Raw genomic sequence first — 27,624 nt, forward strand, 5'->3', positions numbered from 1 at the left:
GGCGCCACCTCCAGTGTGTGTCAGAACTGAACTGTAAGACACCTGGCTGGAGTCGCAGAGGAAAAAACCCACAGAACTGGTGTCAGAATCACTGTGTGTCAGAAGGACTGTCTACACAAGTAACCTGCGCTTCCCCTTTACAGACCAGAAGGTCTTAAAGTCAGTATTACAAAATCATTGTCACAGGCAGAGACGATCAAAAAGTAGATAGTCAAAAAATAAAGAAGAAAAACAAGTACAGAGGTATGTCAAGCAGTAAAAATATTTTGCTTTTCCTCTGGATTTTGTAATATTTATTTTATGTATCCACTTTTGGAAGGAAAGTTATGACCAACCTAGATAGCATATTCAAAAGCAGAGCCATTACTTTGCCAACAAAGGTCCGTCTAGTCAAGGCTATGGTTTTTCCTGTGGTCATGTATGGATATGAGAGTTGGACTGTGAAGAAAGCTGAGTGCTGAAGAACTGATGATTTTGAACTGTGCTGTTGGAGAAGACTCTTGAGAGTCCCTTGGACTGCAAAGAGATCCAACAAGTCCATTCTGAAGGAGATCAGCCCTGGGATTTCTTTGGAAGGAATGATGCTAAAGCTGAAACTCCAGCACTTTGGCCACCTCATGCGAAGAGTTGACTCATTGGAAAAGACTCTGATGCTGGGAGGGATTGGGGGCAGGAGGAGAAGGGGACGACAGAGGATGAGATGGCTGGATGGCATCACTGACTCGATGGACGTGAGTCTGAGTGAACTCGGGAGTTGGTGATGGACAGGGAGGCCTGGCGTGCTGCAATTCATGAGGTCGCAAAGAGTCGGACACAACTGAGTGACTGATCCGATCTGATCTGATCCACTTTTAAAATTTTATAATTTATTATTTTTTTCACATTCTACATCGTCACCTAAAAAAAAAATTCATACACTGTAATTCCATTTATAAAGCTCAACGACAGGTAAAATTAAACCAAAGTGCCTAGGGATGTTTAAAACGTATCTTTTGTGCACCATGTGAGGTAGGAATCTTTTCCTTTTCTGTCCATCTCTAAAGAAGTTGTGTGTGTGTGTGAGTCGCTCAGTCATGTCCAACTCTTTGCAACCCCATGGACTATAGCCCACCAGGCTCCTCTGTCCATGGAAATTTCCCAGGCAAGGATCCTGCAGTGGGTTGCCATTCCCTTCTCCAAGGAATCTGCCCGACCCAGGGACTGAACCCAGGTCTTCTGTGTTGCAGGCAGATTCTTCAGTCTGAGCCACCAGGGAAGAGGAGGTGCTGAATGGGAAGAAGTGCTTGGATTGCTCTCAGAGTGTTCAATTTCTTTACTCAGGTGGTGGTCACTTGAATTATAATCACTTTTAAAACTGTATTATAAAAAGTTTTATATGCATTTCTGTATATATATATATTACATTTCACATCATATGATATTTGTAAAATCCAGACCTAATGAATTTATAAAACTAATACTAACATTTAAGCACTATGCAGGGAAAGAATGATCCCATAAAATTCAGAACAGAATGGTACTATCACAGGAACAAAACAAGATCAGCTCTCTGGTTGATAAAAGCTGTTTTTCAAAGAGGACAGGTAACAATTCAGATATTCCTACACACATACACTGTGTAAATAAATAATTAGGTAGAAGGATGGATATATGGCAGCCAGTGGGATCTACAGACAAGAGAAAGAGGCTAAAACAACTTATTTCCTATGGATTAGAGCTGGAAACATCAGTAAGTACTCACAAAAACCATTAATGTCATCAAACACAAGGAAAACCTAAGGAAACTTCAGAGCCATGCTCACACTTAGCTTAATATACTTACAGATGATTGCATGTAGAAATGTTCATATATGAGCAACACTATGCAAAGCTATCATCCAGATCTTGGCTTCTACCCATTCCCTAGTGGTCCTTTGAAAACTGGCTGATTCTAAATGGGGCATGGCAAGATAAACCCAGAGCACCTCATCGTGCCCAAAGGAAGGAAGCATTAAAAACAAACCCTCGGTGGATGGGGATATGTCAAAGAAACGAACTGAAAAAGCTCCTGTGCCCAAAGCTGGGGCAATCTGAACCACCAAATAAATGAAGTAGAACTGGGTGATGTCCCAAAGTATAAACAAACATCCAAGAATCCACACTGATACAGACTGAATAAACTGATGGGAGAGAAGAGACAAATTATTTCAAACAACTTACATGGATACTTCACCCGGAAGGAAAGGGGGCAGGGCACACTCTCCTCCAGAGTAGGTGGCACATAGAGACTGCTGGTTCTTCAACAGGGAAATATGTTAAGATTTGATTAGATCCCTGTCTCCTCCCATGTCCAACTAGTCCAACTAGTTTGGACTAAAATTCCAAATAATGTAAATACAATTTTTTTTAATTATTAAGATTTTGAAATCCTCTTGGAAAGGTCTTCTTAAGCAGAAGGAAAAAAGCATTCACCATTCAGAATATACCTGCCCATATGAACACTTTCAACTTCTATTTAACAATGGTACTATTTAAGGAAGAAAAAAAGGGCAAATGACTGATGAGGAAAAATGGTGTTCAACCTAAAATGACCCAAAGGATTAATATCCAAAACACAAATAAAGAGATACTGCAAATAAATAAGAAAGTGATAAACCAATAGAATGATGGGAAAGGGATATGAACAAACCAACCAGAGGAATAAATGACCATTAAAAAAGTGTTCAATGTCAGGACTGATGCACACTTCACACTTAAGACACCCTGTTTTCCCCCATCAGATCAGTAAAAATTATAAGGATAGAATACTGAATATTGACAAGAACACAGCGGAAATGATTTTGAATGCAATGTCCACATACTGTTAAGTGGTCCAACCCCTCTACAGAACAATCTGGCAACATCTATTAAATGCATACATCTTTTCTCCTAAAATAACACAAAAGTAACAAAACCAGGGCTTTCATTAAGAGTAGTCTGGTTCGTTAAACTGTTACACAATAGAAAAACTATGCATTCACTTAAAAGAAATTGGAGGATATACATATATCTATATATACAGGCATATATATACACACACACCTCATAGAAATATGTCTCTTTGAGACATATTATTTGGTGTAGAAGAAAAGCTATGGAATAATCCACAGAGTATGATAAAATCTGTGATTAAAACATAAAAAAGACAAAACAATGTTATTTATGTACATACACTTTTACGTACATATGCATGTAGGTGTTTAATGTACAGAAAGTTCTTGCAGGACACTCATCAAACAGAAAGAAAAGGACATGGAGGGTGAGGGAGAAAAGTGGTTGAAAAGATTTCTTTCCTTTTTTATCTGTGTGTCTTTGACAGCAGGAATGTTCTTCTGCGTTACTTGTATAACTAACTGTTTCAGAGAAAGAAGAAGTGGTAGAAGTTTACACAGGAAGTATTTCCCCACGTGAGCACTGGGGTCATTGTGAGTCCCCCCCTGTTCTTGCATGAGGTCTGCCTTCAGCTATGCTAACTCTGTTCCCTGGGAGACTTAGAACAGCAACCTCCTTGCTAAGCAACCTGCTAACAGTATCAATGACCCCTGACTGGCCAAGGGCATGTGGCCTACAGGGAAGGACAGGGAACCTCAGCACATCACAGGTGCCCACACCCTGGGGCGCCCCTGACCGCGGTGACTCTTGTAACAGTCTCCTCTGCCCAGTGCCAACCTTGCTGGGACATGCTGGGCAAAAAAATATTGCAAAGCCAGGTGTGTCACAGCAGCATTTCAGGTTTGCACCAAGCAGGCCTGGGAGTATCCTTTCTCCATTCTAAACAGCCTATGGTATTTTTTTATGATTGACGCCTAAACTATAAATACTCCATTTTAATCATTCCCCATGTAAGGTGTAATCAACAAAAATATTTTGCATTCAATTAAACTAAGGCATTTTTTGGTGAATGGCAAAGCATAAAACTTATTCATTACATAAACTGTAGTAAATTTATGGTTCAAATAAATTTTATCTATAATTTCCCAAACCACTACGGAAACTTAAATCATTCATTTTATATAGTCGAACACAATGTGGGACTACATAAAAATTGAAAAGAAAAAAAAAATTTTTTTTTCCAAAGGAGCTGCTTCCAAGTTCACGTCTTGAGAAAAAAAGATTTTCATGCAATTTAAAAATCAAAATCACTTCCTAAGGAAAACTAATGCTCAGTATAAATCACAGTAGAAAAACATCACTCTTGATGGATAAAGAGGAGACAAAATTTGCCAAAGTGAATATCTCAGCCTGAAATAGCGAAGAATGACCTGAGAACACAGTGCAAATGAGAAGGCCAGGGTAACCTACACAACACAACATCACATCTGTGATTTGGCTCTTTTGAAACTATGGTGCCCGGACCTGTCCAGGATGAGACAGGTCCCGGTTGGTTGCAGAAGGCTGTTGGGACCAAGTCAGCGTGGTCAGTGCCACAAAGAACATCCCTCATAGTCACATTCTTTGCCACCCCTGCTTTTGAGTGGTCTTAAAAACTCACGCCGGACTTCCCTGGTGGTACAATGGATAACAATCTGCCTGCCAACGCAGAGAACAATGCATTTGATCCCTGATCCAGGAGGATCCCACATTCCAGGAAGCACCTAAGTGTGCTACAACCACTGAGCCTGTGCTCTACCACAAGAGAAGCCCCCATGTTGAGAAACGCATGTACCGCAACTAGAGAGTAGCCCCCATTCACTCTCAATAAAAATAGACAACTTAAAAAAAAAAATGCAAGCTATAGCTCCCCAACCCCAGTTACATTCTGTTTTAATAATTCTGAGGAGGGTCCAGGAATTTACATTTTTTTAAAAGTGCTAACTCTGGGGAATTCCAGAAAAGGGGCACTGACCACCCCCACCCCACCTCCTGAATTAGAGCAGAGGAGGGCATTTCACACATATCTACATGCGTGAGCTTTTTTCCCTTTCTTGGAAATCTTTATTCTAAGTATCACTAATTCTTACAACTGATAACAAGGTGAAATATTTGTTTTAATTGAGTCCTTTAATGACATATATCAACTGCAGAACAGTTTGTATCTCTAGACAAGAAGAAAGAAAATGGAAAAAAACGGGGAGGAGGGGGCAGGGGGCGTGGAGAAAAAAATGAGAGGTCTGAGCAAATATGGCCCAAGAAATTCATAGTTATGATTAAACTGGAGCAGAGGGTAATATGAGTAGCATGAAACTGTCCACACTCTTCTGTATCTTTAAAAAACTTAATTTAAAAAAAAGTGTAAATGTACGACATTATTCCAAAACGCAGGAGAGGACAAGAGCATCGGTAGGAGCCGTCACTACCCGGAGAAAGCCACTTCCGCCCACGCCCTGAGGTCACGTTCATCCTGGAAAGCCAAGGTTGGCCCTGGCGTTGGTTACCGAACAACAAGCATGACCTGTCTGCACTGGCTTAAAGCAATGCGGGTTTTCAGTGTGAAAAGGATGTTTGTAAGGATGGGAGGGGAAGCGCCCTTGTGGGCTCTGTACCTGTGTCGTTCCCCGAGCCTGTGGACAGTGCGGGCATGATGCTGAGCCCGGCCGGTGCTGCCAACTCACTCCCCTGGAAGGCGGCCGAGATGCCAACCCCTGCAGCCACTCCCGGGGCCGACTACCGAGATGTGTGTGTCCCCGTGCAGGCGGTTTCTACAAAGAAAAGGAACACATTAAAAAACAGAAGAGGCAGGATGACTACATTGCAACTTGCTGTAACTAATTCAAAATGCTGATCCCAACACATTATGAGATCACAAGCCTCACCGTTTCGTCTAGAGAGCACAGACAAATAGGAAGTGGGAGAGTTTTTGATTTTGACGTGGGACTTCTAATTAAAAACACGCAAGTTCTTCGTGCATGTGTCAAGCCTTCTGTAAAGATTTTTACAGTTGCTTTAAAAATCGCTGACGGCACAGACGGAGGACTTAAGGAAGCTTTTGTAAGCCAGTATCATTCTAAAACTCTTCCCCTTCATTAGAATTCTAAACTGTATTTCTAAATGTAGAAAAGAGTCTGTAAGTTGTCAACAACTTAGAACTAATTTAAGTAGGTCATCCTAATAAGACAACTGCAAATTTGCTAACTGAAGATCACAAACGACCTTGAAAGAATACTCGGATTAAAGCAAGATGTCATTTTAGATTTACAGAACTGTTGATAATCTAAACTAAACCTCACAATCCAAGCTAATAAATGAAAATAAATTGTTGTAGTAAAAACTAAGCTTTGCTGGATCTTGAAAAATATTGATTCTTTAAATAACTGTTTTCAGTAATGTTTATCCCCAAATAAGCAGTAAAGGCACTATTGTATAATAACTAAAAGCAAGGGCTCTAGAGTTTGGCTCAGTCTCTAATCCTGCTAGCCCTGTGATCTAGTTGTTTAACCTCATTAAGCCTTAATTTCCTTATGTGCAAATGAAGATAATGGCAATTTAGAGTTGCTTGACCTTCCAATGAGCCAGAGGATACAAAACAGCATCCTGCAAACAATGAATATGATGACCGGGTTTTTTAAATTCAGGTAATGAGATTATAAAATGAAAACATAAAAGTAGCAAGATTAAAATTTACATTGGCCTGACACCTAGAAGGAGGCCATGTGGTTTAAATTTGGACCACAGCTGCCTAATAACGGAAAATACACTGCATTTACATTTTTCAGAAATCAGAAGAACCACACAATGGGTTTAAACTCACTTTTTAGTGCATTTCCCCTCCCACCCCGTTCTCTATAAAGCAAGATCAGTGATTTAAAAGCATATTTTAACATATATTAACAAGAAAAACAGATACTGTAAACATTTGAAAAACTGGCTCACTTCAATTCTTAAAAGCGTTTAAATTGCTGATTCACATTACAGAATAAAGAAAATGAGCTTGCCAAATTCTTCGTGAAGAAACCCAGACTATAAAATTCTATTAGAGCTTTCTAAATTAGCTTTTTAATTATCAAAGTAAATATTAGTATAAAAATATTCACCATCAAAAAGACTATCTTGGACCAAGTAACCGGGTGCAGTGTCTTGAGTTCTGTTTTATGTTACAAAGGTTAACGTGGTGAAAATATGCATACAAATCCATACAGAGATCCTCTCTGTGTTAATTAAAAATGTGGTGGCCGTTATTTTAAATACCAAGTGAAAATACAAATCACTAAGCTAAAAATAAGACAAAAAGGGAAAATCAAAGTTTCATTAACCCACATCTCTGAAGCTATTTTCCCTAATAATTTTAAAAGGTAACACTGCTTCGTTTTCATAAGCTATCCTAACAATCCAGATTCAGATTCAACTACATAAAAGTTTTCCTCTATTCAAACACAAAGAAAATAAAAAACAGACCATACGTAATTTTAAAAATGCATTCAATTAGTAAACTTTTGTTCTGCTGCCGAGAAGAAAAGGAAAAACGGTTATAATTTGTAAAATGTATGCACACATATTTCTACCATTAGGACAAAACGTATATATGCAGGTATTTATTATAGTGTGTATGTATGTAATTTAAGTTCTTTATGCCATAAATCACAATTTGTATGGTACAGATTATCTAACTACAGAAATACACATACTACATAATCTATACCATGCAAACTACAACTTTCTTCAAGCCTTAAAGAATTTACAATGTTTTAATTTCATAAACCACATACAGCATATAATAAATCGATTTATGCTTGTAACAAACATCCTATTAAAACTAAAAACCACCTTACATTTCACATCATAACATCCTTCTGAGTTGATGCTGCAGCCTTCCACGTATGCCATAGACAGAAGATTTTATCGTAGCATTTCTCACCTTTTATTTCACAGTAAACACTCAAGGTAATTTTTTCCAAAAATGTATTATTTAAGAAATATACGCTACAAGGTAATTATGTTCTCAGAACATATACAAGTATATCAATAAAAAAAATAAGTGGCTTGATAAAATCTCATCAGGGAAAATGGTTAATATTCTGTGGAACGAAGCGGAGTTGCTGGGTTTAACTTTCAAACTGAGTTAAATTTCTGTAGTAATCATGATATTTTCTTTGGCTAAACTTACTGAAAATGCTTTGGAATTTGTCAGAACCCAGTTGTGATTATTACTGACTGTTGTATGGAATCGATTTACTACAACACAAAAATACCAGCTGTTACAGTATGTCCTGAGAGGGATTACCGAATATTCTTAAATTGAAGTTCAATCCATCTTTCCATAAAAAACAAAAAAGAGAGACCCGAACGCCAGGAACGAAACCAGTGTCAAGTGCACCTGAAACATTTACAATCCCCAACAGAACTATTACAACCCTCCTCTAAAAGGGCTTATTTTTGAAATTTCATTATTCCAGTCATACCTTGCTTCTATATATCACACTGTATCAGGTTCTGCTGGCATCGATCATGTGGAAACAGTGAAATATGTGAAGGTCCTGAGCCTACAATGTTCAATTTCTACCCGCCCTGGGCAGCCCTTTAGGGGCTCCCAGGGCTCTTGTGACATCTAGTGGTCAACCACAGAAGTGCAAGCATCTGTAGCAGAAAGCGTTCTAAGATCTCCATTTTTTAAAAAAAAATTTGTCTTCATTGCATCCAGTGAAATAATTATCTGAAAAATTTTTATTAATGTGCACACACACTCCTCCTGTGTGTCTCCTCTACTCTCAATACTTCACTACAACACTACTTCATTTCTGACACCCGATGTGGTTTTCTACACATCAAGCAATCCTGTGACCCAGCTGGGTGTCCTTCAATCTAACTCAGTTCTGACACCATCTATCTGGAGACAGCACCAGACCCCACAGGGTGAGGGCTCAGTCCTATAAGATGAGCCCCCTTCTAATGTTTATATCAGATCCAGGTTGTCACCTGTCACCTGTGCTTCTGACAAATCAGAGGTTCCCACAACTCCCTGAGGTTCAGCCCTCAGCACTCAGGGGAACATTTGCTTATTAGATTGAGGGTGGGTGCTCAGTCATGTCCGACTCTTTGTAGCGCCATGAACTGTAGCCCACCAGGCTCCTCTGTCCATGAGATTTTCCAGGCAAGAAGACTGAAGCGGGTTGCCATGCCCTCCTCCAGGGAATCTTCCCAGCCCAGGGTTCGTGCCCTCTCTTGTGTCTCCTGCATTAGCAGGCGGGTTCTTTACCACTTAACGCCACCTGGGAAGCCCACTTATTACATTACTGGTTAGTTATAAAAGGAAAGAATAAGGAACAGTCAGAGAGAAGAGACACACAGGGTAAGGTGTGTGGGGCGGGGAGTGGAGTTCCCATGCCCTCCCCAGAAGCAATGTCCTTCCCAGATCTCCACATGTCCTCCAACCTCGAAGCTCTCCAGACCCTACACTTTTGGGCTATTATGGAGGTTTCATTACACAAGCATGGTTGATAAATCCCTGGCCTTTGGTGACTGAACTCACTCTCCAGCCCCTCTCTCTTCCCAGGAGGTCGTCTGGTGGGACTGAAAGTTGCAACCCTCCAATCAAGGCTGGTTCCCCAGTAACCAGCTCCATCCACAAGGGCTTCCCAAAAGTCACCCCATTAACACAAAGGTATGACTGAAAGTAGTAAAAACAAAGGGCACTTTCATCACTCTTATCACTTAGGAAATCTCAAGGGTTTCAGAAGCAGAGAGGGTTACATAGACACGGTTATACACACAGTTATTAACACAGATAAACAGGAAATCAAGTGCCAGACCTAATTTTCCAAACTCATGTCCTCTCTATTTGGAGGAGTATTCAAGAACATGAAAATGTTTAATTAACTGTCATCATAAATAAACTAATAATAATAATATCTCATAATTTCAAGAGACAATAATTGTGGCCGGTAATCCATCTGTAAATTACTTCATGATCACAAATACTTTCAAGTTACACTTTCAAAACCTAATACAGTGAAAAAAGAGTAAACTTTTTTTTCTTTTTTTTTTTTTTAACAAATCTGACATTAAAAAAAAAAAATTCTACCTGAAAGATGTATGAATTGCATTAGCCAATGCAAGCAGCACACTGGTATCTGTTACATTATTCAAACTTTCATAAATTATAATTGTTAGAAAATAAAGGAAGCAATGTAGATAAGTGGCATTAATCTGCTTACAGAAAATGGCATTAAACCTTTTATGCCATCAGTTCTCAGTGCGGTCTGCAGACCCCAGTGGTCTCTCAGATCCTTTCACAGGCGTTCTTTGAAATCAAACTACACTCATAAAAATAAAGATGTTATTCACCTTTTGCACTGTGTGGACATTTGCACGAATGATGAAAAGCACTGGTGGATAAAACCACTGGTACCTCAGCACAAACCAACATAACAGTACCAAACAGAAACTATTCATCCTAGTTAGGAAGAGTATTCTTCCCTGCCAAGTACTTTCATAAAAAACAAAAACAAAAACAAAAGCAAACAAAAAGGCTGACTTTAGAATGCCCTTCATGAAGTAGTAAAAGTAATAACTGACCCTTGAGGTATTGCTAATGATAAAGTGTAAACATTCAAGCATAAAAATACTGGGCTGACCCAAAAGTTCACTCAAGTTTTTCCATAAGATGTTACGGAAAAACCCAAATGAACAATTTGGCCAACCCAGTAGAACTTTATAAAACTTGTGTTCACTATGGTTGTCATCGCCTTCCAAGGCACTGTGTTAACCAAAATCCTGGAACTTGTTCCTACTCTGTACAGGTACATCAGCATCCGCAAACCTCCAGGCTCTTCCAAGATCAGTGGAAATACGCACAAAAGTGAGGTTTTTTTCATATTGTGTTTCAACCTTTGGATAGTGAACCAGTATATTTTTTAAATTTTCAATGCATAATATTTTTAAAATGTGTGAATAAAAGATCCATTCAGGGACCTCCGTGATGGTAAAGTGGTTAAGAATACACCTTGTGAAGGAAACAAATTAAACTTGAATTTTTAAAAGTTAATCTGTTTCTCTAAAAAGATACTCTACTTAAACTATTCTAAGACATTTTGATAAAAGCAAGATGAAGTATTAAAAAAAAAAAAATACACCTTGCAAGGCAGGGGACGCAGTTTCAGTTCCTGGTCCGGGAACTTAGGTTTTACACGCCGCAGGGCAACTAAACCTTCGCACTGCAACTACTGAGCCCTCAGAGCACAACTAGAGAACGCTAGAACAGCAGTGAAAGATCTGACATGCCACAACTTAGACCCAACACACGCTTCAGTCGTGTCCGACTCTGTGCGACCCCATAGACAGCAGCCCACCAGGCCCCCCCGTCCCTGGGATTCTCCAGGCAAGAACACTGGAGTGGGTTGCCATTTTCCTTCTCCAAAATAAATAAATTTTTAAAAATAATTATATTGTTTAAAAAAAGATCCATTCAAAATGCAGGATATACCATCAGATTGGAAAGTCCCAGTGTGATACATCTATTTATATATTTTCAGATTCCATATTGCAACCCTGAAACTACCACACGTCGAGCTGTGATGTACAGTTAGTTGACCTTGAACAACAAGGGGTTTGATCTGCGTGGCGCCATTGGCACAGATTTAAAAGGACCACAGGATCTACAGTTGACTGAATCCATGGAGACAGAAGGCCAACTACAAGTTATAAGTGGATTTTCAACTTCATAGATGCCTATCGTCCCTAAACCTCACACTGCTCCAGGATCAGCTGTAGTAACAGAATAGCTACGATTAACTCAACAGCTTATTAAAATACACAAATCTATGGCTGGGAAAGGGAGGAGCAAGGTTGGTTTGTCTTCATCCTTCAACCAAAACAAAGAGCAAAAATGGAAAGTAGATGCACATCTAAGAACGTAACTGTCTCCAATTCGGCCAGGCCTTAGAGAAATCTTCAATTCACTCATGTTTTTGTTTTTGGAAAATAGTTATTTTTCATAAAAACATAACTTATGTTAACAAGCAGCAAGTTTAGTACTCTTCTTTTTAAGTGAATTGAAACCATGTTTTTAATTTGTTTTAATTTCCAATATGGTAAATATCAATATAATATACATAAACAAAATTCTTTGGGGTCTTCAATAATTTTTAAGAGTGTAAAAAGGTCCAGAGACCCCAAAGTTTGAGAACTGCTCCACATGGCCCAGGCAGCCAAAAATGTTCCACAAACAGTAAACACTTTACACTCTGTGGTCTCAGGCTCAACACAGACAATATGCAAATGCTGGGTGTGACCCTGCTCCCAAGTATAAATTTATTTCCAAGAGAGCAAAGGGGCAGATTTGCTGCAGTATCCTACAGATTACACCCTATGTGTCAGTGACACATCAAGAGTTGCATGATTTCTGGCAACAATTTTACTGGTTATTCTTTAAGTATTCAAAAAAAGTCAGTTCAAATTTTTGTCAATTTTTTATTATGCAGAAATGTATCCAAAATAAAAGATATGAAATTTTAGACTACACAGTTCCTAATCAGAAACCCAAATCACATTTCAATTCTGTCTATTCCAAGAATCTTAGATTTTGTCAGTAAACATAAGACAATAAAAAAAATATGCTTACCACTGACAATGCATTTGGTGTCATATGTATGAAACTATGCTTCATATAACCCAAAGCAGAAAGCAAAAAATAGGGGGGACACTTAAAAAAATTAAAACATCCTCACATTTTATCAAGTCACCAGGGTTCAATCGGTATGCAATACAAAACTTAACATATCACAAATGGAAAGGAACATACAAAAGCCACAGAAAAGAGGGCTCCCATTGAAAGCATCCTATAAACCTTTGTAGGCAAAGGTTTGTTTGACTATACGGACCTTTCAAAGCTATGGTTTTTCCAGTAGTCATGTACGGATGTGAGGCCTGGACAATAAAAAAGGCTGAGCACCGAGGAATTGATGCCTCAAACTGTGGTGCTGGGAAAGACTAAAAGCAGGAGAAGGGGATGACAGAGGATGAAATGGTTGGATTGGCATCACTGATTCCATGGACGTGAGTTTGGGCAAACTCAGGAGACTGTCAAAGACAGGGAAGCCTGGCGTGCTGCAGTCCATAGGGTCACAAAGAGTCGGACACGAATGAGCAAATGAACATAACATAAACCTTTGATGACTCAGAAGAGGAAATGTAAGAAACACTGCTTTCTAACCCCCAAGTGAGGACACCCAGGTTTCAAGGCTGTCAGGAAAATCACAGAAGCCCAGGTCACCTGCTGGAAGGGGCATCAGGGCTCTCATGGGAGGCACTGCCTATCACTCATCCATCTGCCCCAGGTACAAGGAATGAACTGCGCTCACCAGCTGTGACCCCACTCCAGGTGACCCAAACCATCCACCGTAACCAGTGCCCCATGGCCCGTGTTTATTCTCAGATGGTCCACAAGGAAACCCAGCAGCCTTTCCAGCTGTGCATGGTCCCACCCCCACAGTAAAACCTCTCTTTCGATGATGACCTTTTTTCATTATATTTATCTTCTACCACCCTGGCTCAGATGGTAAAGAATCTGCCTACAAGACAGGAAACCTGGGTTCGAGCCCTGGGTCGGGAAGATCCCATGGAGGGAATGGCTACCCACTATAGAATTCTTGCCTGGAGCATTCCATAGACAGAGAACCCTGGCGGGCTACAGTCCATGGGGTCACAAAAGGGTTGGACATGACTGAGCAACACACACACACACAACCAAAAAATCTTGGACAGTCTTCAAGATCACATCATCAACCAACCACTTTTTTTGGTTTTTGTTTTTTTTTTTTTGTTTTTTCTTTTACCCACTTTTTTGTTGCATTTAACTCTTTCCTCTAACTGGTTGGGGCAGGAGAGAACTGATAATTTCTGAATTATATTTTCCTTGCATGTGTGTGCTTGCGTGCTAAGTCGCTTAATCGTGTCCAACTCTTTGCAACCATTTTCCTTGACTAATTCTCAATTCCAGACCCTTCCCAAAATTCCATCAGCATTCCCTAAATCCTCTCTACTGGAGAAACCAGCCATTTTGGACCATTAAGACACATCAATTGGGCTTATGTCCCCCACTAGACTTCTTTGAGGCTGGCGCCTGCATCACCATACCTCCCTTAAAACTGCAAATAGCCCCCAGTCAGAAGTGCTTCTGTGTGTGACCAGCTCCAACCTGCTAAGGGCTCAAGAGCTTCCAGAACTCTGACCTGATCCTTCAAAGTCAGTGTAACTTCATGATTTTACATACAGGGAGACAGCACAGACTAAAGATGAAAGGGTAGATTGGACACCAGACAGACCTCAGATCAAGAGCCCAGCTCTGCCTTCCAGGTGGACTCCAAAATCTTGGCCAGGCTATTTAACGAAATGAGATTAGATGCAATGACATAAGTAAAACACCTAACCCAGAGGAGCCAATCAACACATGACAGCTTTTATGCATACTTTTCAATCACACTTTCATCACCCTCTACTTCTCATTTCCTCTAATCTAGCAAATATTTAAGGCCCTATAGTGAAAAGAAGACAGGCTTTTGTGGGAGACAGTCCAGTCCCCTGATTCTACCCATTCCTACATGCACAGCTCACAAGGTGTGAGACCTTGGGAAATCCAGTAAAACCAAAGAAAAAAATACAGACACACACACACATATATAAATGTGAGTGACAGACACCACGGAATGCACTCAATTTCTCAGACATTAGGTTACATGCTCAACATGTCTCATTTAATTTCCCCAATAATCTCATAACATGTACTGTTATCCGTGTCTTACAGATGAGGAAATAATTCTAAGCCACTTGCCCTAAGCCACAGCCTGAGGGGATTCTAACGTCAGTGTGTGACTCCAAGGGGCAGGTTGGTAACCACACTACACAAGCCATCTCTTCACTCTTAATTAATCCCGTCCGTTCAGTCTGCTCAAGTGTCAGACAGAAATCATTTCTAGGACTCATGTCTTGTGATGACTAAATAAAAACATCTGAAGCACTGAGAACATAGCAGATGCCCAAATATTAGCTTCGCCACTCCCTCAGTCGCCACTCCCTCAGTCTTCCCCTTGATATCCTTTTATTTTATCCTCTTTATTTATAAGAAAGCTGTCCTTCTCAGATCCACACCCTCCCTTGCTCTTGAGTCACCTGACGACATGACTTCTCCAATGGACCCTGACACCTTGACCTGTAGTAACATGGAGGCAACAGGCTGTTTACTTCCAGGAAAATGCAATTAAGAGCCTCCATGAGATTTGACACCTCGTCTTTCACAAGCTTCCCACGTTCCAGACACCAGCATCTCCATCAGCCCACTTGCCTAACAGAGGACAGCATGGAACAGCACCCCCACCAACACACGATGGACAGACAGCAGAAGCAAGAGACGAATGTGCTGGACTGTTTGCTACTGAAGCACAACCGAGCCACTCCTAACGGATAAACTGATCATGTGCAGAAATCAATGGCATAATTTCTAAACAACATAAATCATATAAGTATTTACACTGCTATTTACTAGGTACTAATTAATATTGTGTGGTTCAAAACAATAGTGCCTTAAAATGTAGCCTGCTAAGAACACCTGAAATGAATCTGGACATTTATAAACATGATTTCATAGGTTTATTGATAACAGAAATGATGCAGATTGTATACTGCTGTCGGTTTCTCAGGCCTGCAACAGAGACATCAAAAAAATAAACTTTTCAAAAATCAATTCTTATGTGCAAAATATTAATTATGTCATAACACCAATGTTAACTATTTTCTGGAGTGGGTTGCCATTTTCTTCTCCAACTGGGAATTCTTGTAGCTGATATTCTAATGGGAAAGACAGAAGACTAGCTAAACGAAATACAGTGATTAGATGGTGATGAGCACAGAGAAGAAACATTAAGTGAGGGTAGGTGTATGTGTGGAGAAGCATTAAAAATGTGCATTTTTAAAGCCATGATAGTGATAAAACAAAACATCTAACTCAAAAGCCCTCTTCATTTATAACACAAACAACTTTGTACTAAATTTTCTTCCATACTCCTAAAGGAAACCCTCACGTTATTGCACATGAGATTTTGTTCAAGTTCCTATCTTTTAACATTCTCATCTGCTTTGCTGTTGTTCAGTCGCTCAATCATGTCCAACTCTTTGTGACCCCATGGACTACAGCACACCAGGCCTCCCTGTCCCTCACCATCTCCTGAAGTTTGCCTACGTTCATGTCCATTGCACTGGTAATGCCATCCAGCCATCTTATCCTCTGATCCCCTCTTCTCCTTCTGCCCTCAATCTTTCCCAGCATCAGTGACTTCTCCAATGAGTCAGCTGTTCACATCAGATGACCAAATTACTGGAGCTTCAGCATCAGTCCTTCCAAGGAGTATTCAAGGTTGATCTCCCTCCTGGGATTGACTGGTTTGATCTCCTTGAAGTCCAAGGGGCTTTCTGGAGCCCTCTCCAGCACCACAGTTCAAAGGCATCAATTCTTTGGCACTCTTGCCTTCTTTATGGTTCAGCTCTCACAACCATACATGACCACTGGGAAGACCACAGCCTTAACAATGGAGAAGGCAATGGCACCCCACTCCAGTACTCTTGCCTGGAAAATCCCATGGACAGAGGAGCCTGGTGGGCTGCAGTCCATGGGGTCGTGAAGAGTTGGACACAACTGAAAGACTTCCCTTTCACTTTTCACTTTCATGCATTGGAGAAGGAAATGGCAACCCACTCCAGTGTTCTTACCTAGAGAATCCCAGGGACAGGGGAGCCTGGTGGGCTGCCGTCTATGGGGTCGCACAGAGTCGGACATGACTGAAGTGACTTAGCAGCAGCAGCAGCACACGTGTGTTTCTCAGGGAAGACAGGTCCAGGTGGGAAAAGCAAGTGACACAGACTCTGAGCACACAAGCATAGCTATTGGGCTGCATGGGTCTCTCCCCAAATGGCATCTCAGTAGACTCCCTCGGCCACCCTTTCCAGAATCTCCACACATACACCTGCCCTCACTTAATGTTTCTTCTCTGTGCTCACCACCATCTAATCACTATATTTCATTTAGCTAGTCTACTGTCTTTCCCACTAGAATATCAGCTACAAGGATTCCCAGTTGGAGAAGAAAATGGCAACCCACTCCAGTATTCTTGCCTGGGAAATACCATGGACAGAGGAACCTGGCAGGCTACAGTCCATGGGGTTGCAAAAGAGCTGGACACAACTTAGCAACAAAACAACAACAATAAGAAACAGGTAGAACTTGAACCCAAATAAAGTTCTATGTCTTTTCTAAGGGAAAAAAAAAAAAGAATTCCCAGTGTCTTAGAATAGTGTTCGCCAGTACACAATAATAGGTGGCTCCCTAATGTTTGTTGAACGAAAGAATGAATGAGTCAACAGTGGATCCACTGTCAATTCCTGCTACGATGATATTTTGTTTGTGTTGCTTTTTTAGTCTATTTTACTTTTTATTGGAGTATAGCTGATTTACAATGTTGCAGGTACAGCAGGTACAGCTGTACAGTTTCAGGTACAGCAGAGTGATTCAGTTATACATAGATAAATATTCACTCTCTTTTTATATTCTTTTCCCTCTTGGCCATTACAGAATATTGAGTAGAGTTCTCTGTGCTGTACAGCAGGTCCTTATTAGTCATCTATTTTATAGACAGCAGGGTGGGTATCATATGCTTCTGCCCACCCCCTTCCTAGTTTTCCTGCCCAAAGGAGGGAAGAGTTGCTAGTCCCGCTGGTCATGACGTGAAAGTTAATAGACCAGAGTCGGCAAATTTCCTATCTTCAAAGGTCAGCGTTTATGCCCAGTGCCCACTGGCACTTCCGGCTCCCCACTCTCCACCACCCCGAGGCAAGCAGCCTGTGAAGCTGCCAGGGGCCTGCCTGGTGTGTGTGCACTGTCTGCCTCATGGGTGGGTCAGATGACACTTGCACTAGGTGCACACCTGCCTCCTCACACCATCCAAGGGCCTGGCCCTTCTTCCGCCTCGAGGGGAAGGCTGGCCCCCTCCTCTGCAATGACCTCTCTTTCCTCCCTGGGAGAAGTGGGCCATGGCCTCAGCCAAGAACACTGGCCTCTTCAACCACTGAGCATGCTTGACATTTTTTCTGATAAGAAAAAAAAAAAACTTTTGAAAGTTTCTATTTAAAATGTTAAGTGTTCACCATATATCCATCTCCCAGTGTCTCAAAAGGAAAAGCGGAAAATGCCAGGGAACCACAAACTAACCACTAAACCAAGCCTTTGTGCCCTCATGCCACCTGTTACAGGATTTAACAGAACCTGTCATCTTTACCCCCAAATCCTAAACTCTCCAGATTTTATCTCCCTGGACATCTCTCCCATGAAGTCATTCTGGAGAGATGCTTGCTGATGTACTAAGAATGTCCAGTAAAGACATCTGCAACTTACTCTCAAGTACTCCAGGAGAGAGAAAGAGGGGAAGTGAGAGGAGAGAGAGAAAGAATGAGGATCACGGAAGGTAGACATGTGGGTATTCACTGTACTGTTCTTTCTACCTTCCTGTATGCTTGTAGTTTCGTGATGAAGTTTCTTTACAAACAAACCAAGTATATTACCCAGCTCCTCAGAACTCTGTCTGTCTGTCTCTCTCTCTCTCTCTGGGACCCTACTTAGCAAATGCCTGACCGTCCAACTGCTCTGTCCCCACTCCAACCCTCCTGCCCACTGCTGCCAGCATCCTCTTTCTAAGATATTTACATAATCCAGTTACTGCTGGGAAAAAAAAAAACAAAACAAAACTATCCAATGATTCAACAGCACGTTCATGATAAAGTTTAAATTCCAAAAAGGATACCAGCCCTCTGTTCTTACCAGTTTCTTTTATTGCAAAGCACCACATGGACGCCTCTGATTTTCTGCATGCCCCATTATTTCCTGCCTCTGTAGACTTGCTCACTCCAGATCTTCTGCCCACATCAAACTATGGGTTTAATATATACAATGGAATATTACTCAGCCATTAAAAAGAATGAAATGCCATTTGTAGCAACACAGATGTAGAGACTGTCATACTGAGTGAAGTCAGAGAGAGAAATATCGTGACACCCCTTCTATATGGAATCTAAAAAGAAATGATACAAATGAACTTATTTACAAAACAGAAAACAGACTCACAGACTTAGCCCAAAAACTTACGGCTGCCATTGGGGAAGAATGGTGGGAAGGGATAGGTAGAGAGTTTAAGAGGGACATGTATACTCTGCTATACTTAAAATGGATAAACAAGGACCTACTGTACCTCACAGGGAACTCTGCTCAATGTTATAGGCAGCCTGGATGGGAGGGGAGTTTGGGGGAGAATGGATACATGTGTACGTATAGCTGAGTCCCTTTTCTGTTCACCTGAAACTATCACAAAATTGTTAATTGGCTATGCTCCAATATAAAACAAAAAGTTTAAACAATAAATTTTTAAAAATGCTCCTCACAGTCAAAAAAATATGGATTTAATCAACTATCCGTCATCACACTGCCTAATAATGACCAGTAACAAAAATCACCATACAAGGGACAAGAAAGTCTAACGTGCACATTTTTTCATTTTCTTAATCAAACCTGCACATTACCATTCAGCAATTCCTTTCAAATTCAGTAGAGGGTGCCATAATGTCACTTTTTAAAAGGAGAATTTAAGTCATATTAACAAAAGCAGCTTTCACAACTTCAGCTCTGTTCAGTTCAGTCGCTCAGTCGTGTCCGACTCTTTGGGACTCCGTGAATCACAGCACACCAGGCCTCCCTGTCCATCACCAACTCCCGGAGTTCACTCAAACTCACGTCCATCGAGTCGGTGATGCCATCCAGCCATCTCATCCTCTGTTGTCCCCTTTTCCTCCTGCCCCCAATCCCTCCCAGCATCAGAGTCTTTTCTAATGAGTCAACTCTTCGCATGAGCAAACCCTAAAAATTATATTTCTAATAAATTAGAAATTTGAAAATGAAAATAAACATCCAATATTTGTGTAATGTGAACAAATGCCTTTTTTTCCCCATTTAAGAAAGAAACCACATGATAATACACCAAAATTCTAAATGTGTCTATACCCTCTGAACCAACAACTTGACTTATTTGTAGGAATTTATCTAAGAAAACAAACAAGTAGGCAACAATGGATCAATCAGTTTACACTGAAGTACACTGGGGAAAAGGTCCACGTTTTCAAGGACAGTGTCTTCACTGCAGCTACGACTCCACTCACAGCATAACCGTGGACCAGACTCTTAACACACAATGTCCTGACCCCAGTGTATTTGCACCAACACATGGGCCCCTGCTCCCTTCTACCTCTTCATTCAAACCTCGGCAGTTTCTTTCATTTTGGGTCTTCTGGTCTATAGATTCCTAAACCAGTTAGTTCCTAATCCATTCTCAGTTCTGGTTTTGCAATTCCAGAATTTTTCCAACAGTTACACAAAGCAAACCAAGCAATTGTGTCCACGCAACTGTTTTGAGACATCACTTCCCAGTTGCTAAAAAGAGACTTGTGCAATGTCCAGTCCTATGTCTGGGTTGTCTTCAACTGCACTGTAATCTCTTTGGATGAAGAAACTGTGACAATGTCTCCAAAAGATTCTTTTTCCTCTGCCCTCAACCACTTGAGAGGGACTTCCCTGTACTCAGACGGTAAAGCATCTGCCTACAATGCAGGAGACCCAGGTTCGATCCCTGGGTCGGGAAGATCCTCTGGAGAAGGAAATGGCAACCCACTCTAGTACACTTGCCTGGAAAATCCCATGGACGGAGGAGCCTGTTGGGCTACAGTCCATGGGGTCGTAAAGAGTCGGACATGACTGAGCGACTTCACTTCACTTCAATCACTTGAGAACATTTCTAAAACCATTAATTTCACAAAGGAGCCAAGATTTCTAACAGAAAAATCAGAGGTATACAGATTCTGAAAATCTTGCTAAACGTGTCTGGCAGTTCAAGGACTGTCTTTCTTGCTTGTCTTGTGGTTCAAGGGTTGTGTTTCTTCGCCCTAACCACTGAGGATTAAATTGCTACAGACAGGAAAGAGGGAAAGAACAGGCCCAATAAAATAAAAAGTGACCATATGGAAAGGAGGACAAGGGGACGACAGAGGATAAGATGGTTGGATGGCATCACCAACTCAATGGACACGAGTTTGAGCAAGCTCTGGGAGTTGGTGATGGACAGGGAAGCCTGGTGTGCTGCAGTCCACAGGGTCACAAAGAGTCGGACACAACTGAGCAACTGAACTGCTCTGGAAAGCAATGATATTGTTGTAACAGATGTCTCAGGGAGGGAGGGTTTATCTAAAAGCATTGGGCATATATCCTTAAATACTAATTTTGCAAAGCTATTCCCAGGTGGTGCTAGTGGTAAAGAACCTGACTGCCAATGCAGGAGATGGAAGAGATGTGGGTTCAATCCCTGGGTCAGGAAGATCCCCTGGAGGAGGGCAGGGCAACCCACCCCAGTATCCTTGTCTGGAGAACCCCATGGACAGAGAAGCCTGGCAGGCTACAGTCCATAGGATGGCACAGAGTCAGACAAAGTCACTTAGCACTCATGCACAGCGAACACAACTAATAAATACATCAGTGCTGAATTATCCTGAGTGAATATCTGATCTTATCCTTTTAAATATTAAGGATTCCTAGATTATATCTGAACTAGCAAATAAAAAATGAGACTAGAGATAATTACTTAAAACCTATTCAATGGAATTATCCTGAGTGGAGATAATGTGTATTATGCAAAGAACCACAAAAAAGATTTATCTCAGAATGAAATCTGGGGCGGGATGCACCAGACTGAGTCATTCTCCTGCCTCTTCTTTCACTGGGTCTCCAGCAACAAGCACAGGAATGGCCAAGGAAAAAGCAAGGTCAAACTTGCTGTCTTTCTCACTGACGGTGCGTTTAGGCTAGGGACCCATGTCCCACCCCAGCACATGCAATCAGCCCAGGGAGACCTCAGGGAGCCAGCCCACGGAGTGTGTACACAGGGGAGCCTGTACAAAAGTCAGGGGTCCACACTCTAAGCCTCCACAAATCGCTATGTACCGCAGGTTCAAAAACCACTGAACAAGGGTGGGAGACCTGGGGTGGGGTCCGGGGGAGAGGGGAGGATTCCCTCTGCAACCAAACAACAAACATGAACTTGTTGCAACATGGAAATGGGAGAATCCTGAATTTTTAGCATTTGCCCCTTTTATCTGCAAATTATGGGGCTCATTCAAACTCAGTGCAAAGAGATTTGGGGGAAAAATGTGTAGGAGAGATAGGAACTCATTTTTTCTTAATTCTACAAATATATTGTTGAAATGCTTGTTCCTGGTGGATTTTAACCAGCTAACAAAATTCTGATCCCGGAGCATCCCAACCCAGAGAGATAATACCAGCATGCTGTCATATCTGTGGGTTAAACAACCAGAAACATTTCTGGGCATAACTGAGATGTATCCCAGAGAGTCTGTAGAGAAGCACTGGTAGGAGGAGAGAAGAGGGGACAGTAAACAGGTCATTCCTGCCCAGGAATGTCATCTTTTAGGATGAGTGAAATGTCACTCTGTACATAATTTGGCACTGATGGAAGACCCCAGCCATCAGAATTGAGCCTGACCAAGGTCCACGGGGTATGAGGACTGGGAACAGTGTGGGAAAGAGTGATCCAGACAGGGGACAGGAGGGCAGGGGTGGCTCCCAGGGCAGGAGGCGGCAGCGAGGGCCCGGGGCGGGGGGCAGCTGAAGATGAACCGGGGACAGACACGGACAACCCGCAACTCCTACAGACCTCTGCAGATGCTGCCGCCAAACCACAGGACCGTGGTCCTCCAATTTCTACAACTAACACGCCCACAGTGTCCTAAGTTCTAAGTCACCTTTTAAAGAAAAGCCTACTAATTCTAAGGATTCTAAGAACGTATTCAACCAGTCCATCCTAAAGGCAATCAGTCCTGAATATTCATTGGAAGGACTGATGCTAAAGCTGAAACTCCAATACCTTGGCCATCTGATGCAAAGAACTGACTCATTGGAAAAGACCCTGATGCTGGGAAATATTGAGGGCAGGAGGAGAAGGGGACGACAGAGGATGAGATGGTTGGATGGTGTCACCAACTCAATGGATATGTGTTTGAGTAAACTCAGGGAGTTGGTGATGGACAAGGAGGCCTGGCGTGCTGCAGTCCATGGGGTCGCAAACAGTCGGACACAACTGAGTGACTGAACTGAACTGAAGTACTTATTCAATTCTTATATAATTAAAAACAAAAGGTTTAACACTACGGCCATCTTTCAAAACTTCACAATTCCATCATCAGTTTCAAGGTCTATTTAATCAATCATTTTATTTAATACATTTATCTAAGTATCTGATTTTCCTCTCCAAGAAATCAAAGATTTCTTAAGAAATATAAATTCTATTCCACAATGCCTGGCACAGAGAAGCTCATTAAACGTATGCTGATGGCTAAGACTCCACGCTTCCAATGTAGGGGACCTGGGTTTGATCCCTGGTCAGGGAACTAGATCCCTCATGGCACAACTAAAGATCCCACATGCCACAACAAAGGTCAAAGATCCTGAGTGCTGTAACTAAGACCTGGTACAGCCAAATAAATAATTTTTTTTTTTTTTTTAATATATGCTGAGTGAATAAACGAGCAAGTACACACATGCCCAAAGGTTACTGGGCGACCACACCTGGTTAAGGTGAGGACTGGAGATTTTCCAAGGCATGTCAGCCTGACCAACTGCAAGGATACAAATGGTTCTCAAGAAACTGTATACATTTCAAAATGCTCCACAATCCCATAGAAGGTTGTAGGCCCCATAGATGGACTCTAGCCCAAAAACACCCACAGTAGATTAAGAACTAAATGACTCCCCTGGAAGTCACCTCCACAGCGTTAAAAAAAAAGTGAAGTCAATGAAGTCACTCAGTCATGTCCGACTCTATGCAACCCCATGGACTGTAGCCCACCAGGCTCCTCGGTCCATGGGATTTTCCAGGCATGAATACTGGAGTGTGTTGACGTTTCCTTCTCCAGGGGATCTTCCCGACCCAGGGATCGAACCCCAGTCTCCTACATTGTAGGCAGACGCTTTACCATCTGAGCTACCAGGGATAAAAAGCAGCAAATGCAGTTCAATGTTTCATGTCATGGCACAGAATGGAAATATTTTTCTGGTGCCTGGATGTCTGCTTTTGGAAAAACAAATCAACTATGCTTTCCTTATATCCTATAATTATGATCAGGAAACTGAACTACAAAGTATTAGGGAAGATATTACATAAAGAATTTATACAAAACACCCAAAGAAAATCTGCTCAGATTTTTTAATAAGCTTGTTTCTGTAAACAAACTTTCTTATACTGGGTTCTGAGCTTGTTGATGAAGCACAGATAAGCTCTTCATATTTCGGATACAGCCCCAACAACAATAAACTTTGTTCACACAGGTAATACATTTAAAATCAAATCCACAAAGTGAGAACCATCTACACACAGAAAAACGAATTCTTCTTACACTCAAACTCTTGACAAAACCTTTCTTTGGGTCTACTGACACGGAAGTATGAAACAGTGAAATTGGCATACTGATCCATTTCTTTGTATAAAGACAAGAAAAGGGGATGGGGAAAGATGGAGGACCAGAATTAAACTTTAAGACAGGATGTTGTTAGATTCACTATTTTTAACAATATCACTTAATAAAGAATTCAGATTTATAGCAAACTTTTATATAAAAGCTTCTCTGTGGGTAATAATAACTTGAATCAAAGTTTTTTTCAAAACAACTCTATACTTTTTGATCAATGCCACTATACTATCAGTGAACAAACTTGTGAATGTTTCTACAGCATCTTATATGCTTTGACTTGTTCACTGATCATTAAGACTATTTCCAGCCCTGCAGTGTGCTGGTAGTACATACAAATAATGTTCTTCCAACTGTGTGTCTCCAAGAGTTCTATGGAGTTCTATTAGTAAATCTTCATTCATAACTTGTGTTGATTCTTCTTGAAATTTCTTGTGATTTCATACTCTTCTATATAAATGTTGTCTCCATAAGTCTATTAAAAATATTACACAGAAGTAAAATATTTTTACATTTTCTTTTCTTCACTAGTTTCTGACATAGTGTTCAAAGTTTCCATGACAACGCAGCAAATTAAGCAATTCAGAGTTCTATAAAAATAATGGATTTCAGTCTTAGTAACGAATTGTGTAACTAGCTTCATAATTCAACCTAAGGGTTATCGGATCAGATCAGTCACTCAGTCGTGTCCGACTCTGCGACCCCATGAATCGCAGCACGCCAGGCCTCCCTGTCCATCACCAACTCCCAGAGTTCACTCAGACTCACGTCCATTGAGTCAGTGATGCCATCCAGCCATCTCATCCTCTGTCGTCCCCTTCTCCTCCTGCCTCCAATCCTCCCAGCATCAGAGTCTTTTCCAATGAGTCAACTCTTCGCATGAGGTGGCCAAAGTATTGGAGTTTCAGCTTTAGCATCATTCCTTCCAAAGAAATCCCAGGGCTGATCTCCTTCTGAATGGACTGGTTGGATCTCCTTGCAGTCCAAGGGACTCTCAAGAGTCTTCTCCAACACCACACTTCAAAAGCATCAATTCTTTGGTGCTCAGCCTTCTTCACAGTCCAACTCTCACATCCATACATGACCACAGGGAAAATCATAGCCTTGACTAGACGAACTTTTGTTGGCAAAGTAATGTCTCTGCTTTTGAACATGCTATCTAGGTTGGTCATAACTTTCCTTCCAAGGAGTAAGCATCTTTTAATTTCATGGCTGCAGTCACCATCTGCAGTGATTTTGGAGCCCAGAAAAATAAAGTCTGACACTGTTTCCACTGTTTCCCCATCCATTTCCCATGAAGTGGTGGGACCGGATGCCATGATCTTCGTTTTCTGAATGTTGAGCTTACTGAGCTCAAAAAAGAATTCTGCTTATTTTGCCTTTCCAAACATTTGAAAAATTACTAATCTAGGAAGCATAGGATGAATGCTGTGTTTTAAGATACCAGAGCAGTCTGCTTAGTACCACTGCTTCATGCAATAACTTTCCATGCAAAGAGGTATTTAGGTTGAGAAAAAGAAGGATTACCAAGGTATGTATGCAAGGTCAAATTTGAGATGATCTTTTATTATGTTATTTAATTAATGCCAAAGTCTTAATTTTAGCCTTCTATATTTATCTTGTTTATTATTTCAGGCGTTACTTCAAAAGTTTTTCACGAGGATGGGAAAACAAATATCCTAAATACAAATCATTTACAATATGAGGACTTAAAGGGATTTTCAGTATTTACAGTTTCCAAATGTCAATTTTTCAAAATATTTTTAGCTTATCTTCAATCTAAGAATTTTAAAATAGTCTCACAGTAAGCAAAATACAAAGAGATAAAATTTTCATTTATTAAAAATTCTCAGAAAGTAGTAAATTATAAAATTATATGCATATGTAATCAAGACAGAGACAATTACTTTCATAAAGCTTGAAAGCTAAAGGTCCCTTTAAATTCAATTCAAATTCAATTAGGTTCAATTACCTGTTTTGAGAAATAAACATTTTTATTTCTTTTTTAAAAAAGTCATAAAATTCCATCAAAATCAGTCTTTGGCTAATTGTCAACTTCAAAAGTCAAGCATAAATAAATGTAACAATTATAAAAACTAACAAAAACCAGTTTATGCTCTACCTAGCAACTAATTCCAAACAATGATAATAAGAAAAAAAAAAACTAGAAAACATGGATAAACATTTTTTTAATCTACCTGAAAGCTAAAAAAGAAAACAAACACACCTTGCAAAGTGGGAAGTCCCACTTTGGCCAAGATCCTGGAGGAAAAAGGATCTTGAGATGTACCTTTAAAGAGTACACAAACTGAGATGTACCCAACACTGCTTTCTCCCAATTCGTAAGAAGTGAAGATAAAGAGGTTAAGAAGATACTACTACTACTACTACTACTACTAGTACGTCACTTCAGTCGTGTCCGACTCTGTGCGACCCCACAGATGGCAGCCCACCAGGCTCCGCCATCCCTGGGATTCTCCAGGTAAGAACACTGGAGTGGGTCGCTATTTCCTTCTCCAATGCGTGAAAGTGAAGTCGCTCAGTCATGTCTGACTCTTCGAAACCCCATGGACTGCAGCCCACCAGGCTCCTCTGTCCATGGGATTTTCCAGGCAAGAGTACTGGAGTGGGTTGCCATTGCCTTTTCCATAAGAAAATAAGGAGAAGACAATTGTTTAAAAAAAAAAAAAAAAAAGAAGAAGAAGAAGAAGAATTAGGACTTCCTTGGCGGTCCAGTGGTTAAGACTCTGCACTTTTAATGCAGAGGGTGCAGGTTTGATCCCTGGTCAGGACTAAGATCCCACAGGCTGCACAGTGGGGGCTTAAAAAATAAGTTTAAAAAAAAAAACATACACACAGAGTTAAAAAGAGCCTCAATCAGTGTGACTGGGCTGGGAAGACAAAAACTGAACTTCAAGAACTAATAGGGCAACTCGAACTTGAGGGGCCAGAATTCCAGTGAGAAGAAAAGCACAAAGAAATGAATCGAGCAGTCTGAGCTGCCTTTCTTCTCAAAGCACTCACTGGTTCATCAGCAAACCGAGCCACAGGGATGAGAAGTTAATAGAATTCAGCAACGGAGGGACTGAGAAGCTGAGCGGTGACAGTCTATCT

At 40.9% G+C, this 27,624-nt stretch overlaps 1 protein-coding gene across 1 annotated transcript in view; it reads right to left on the bottom strand.

The window, feature by feature from the left end:
* The window catches only part of MPP7 (MAGUK p55 scaffold protein 7), a 225,460-nt gene that overhangs the window by 164,236 nt on the left and 33,600 nt on the right, over positions 1 to 27,624 (bottom strand). Inside the window, exon 2 of the mRNA XM_070381808.1 lies at positions 5,502 to 5,657. Within this exon, the coding sequence (XP_070237909.1) occupies positions 5,502 to 5,538 (37 nt within the window). The 5' untranslated portion in view covers positions 5,539 to 5,657. The remainder of the gene's footprint in view (positions 1 to 5,501; positions 5,658 to 27,624) is intronic.

Source organism: Bos mutus, chromosome 13 (assembly GCF_027580195.1).
Source record: "Bos mutus isolate GX-2022 chromosome 13, NWIPB_WYAK_1.1, whole genome shotgun sequence".
NCBI lineage: Eukaryota > Metazoa > Chordata > Mammalia > Artiodactyla > Bovidae > Bos > Bos mutus.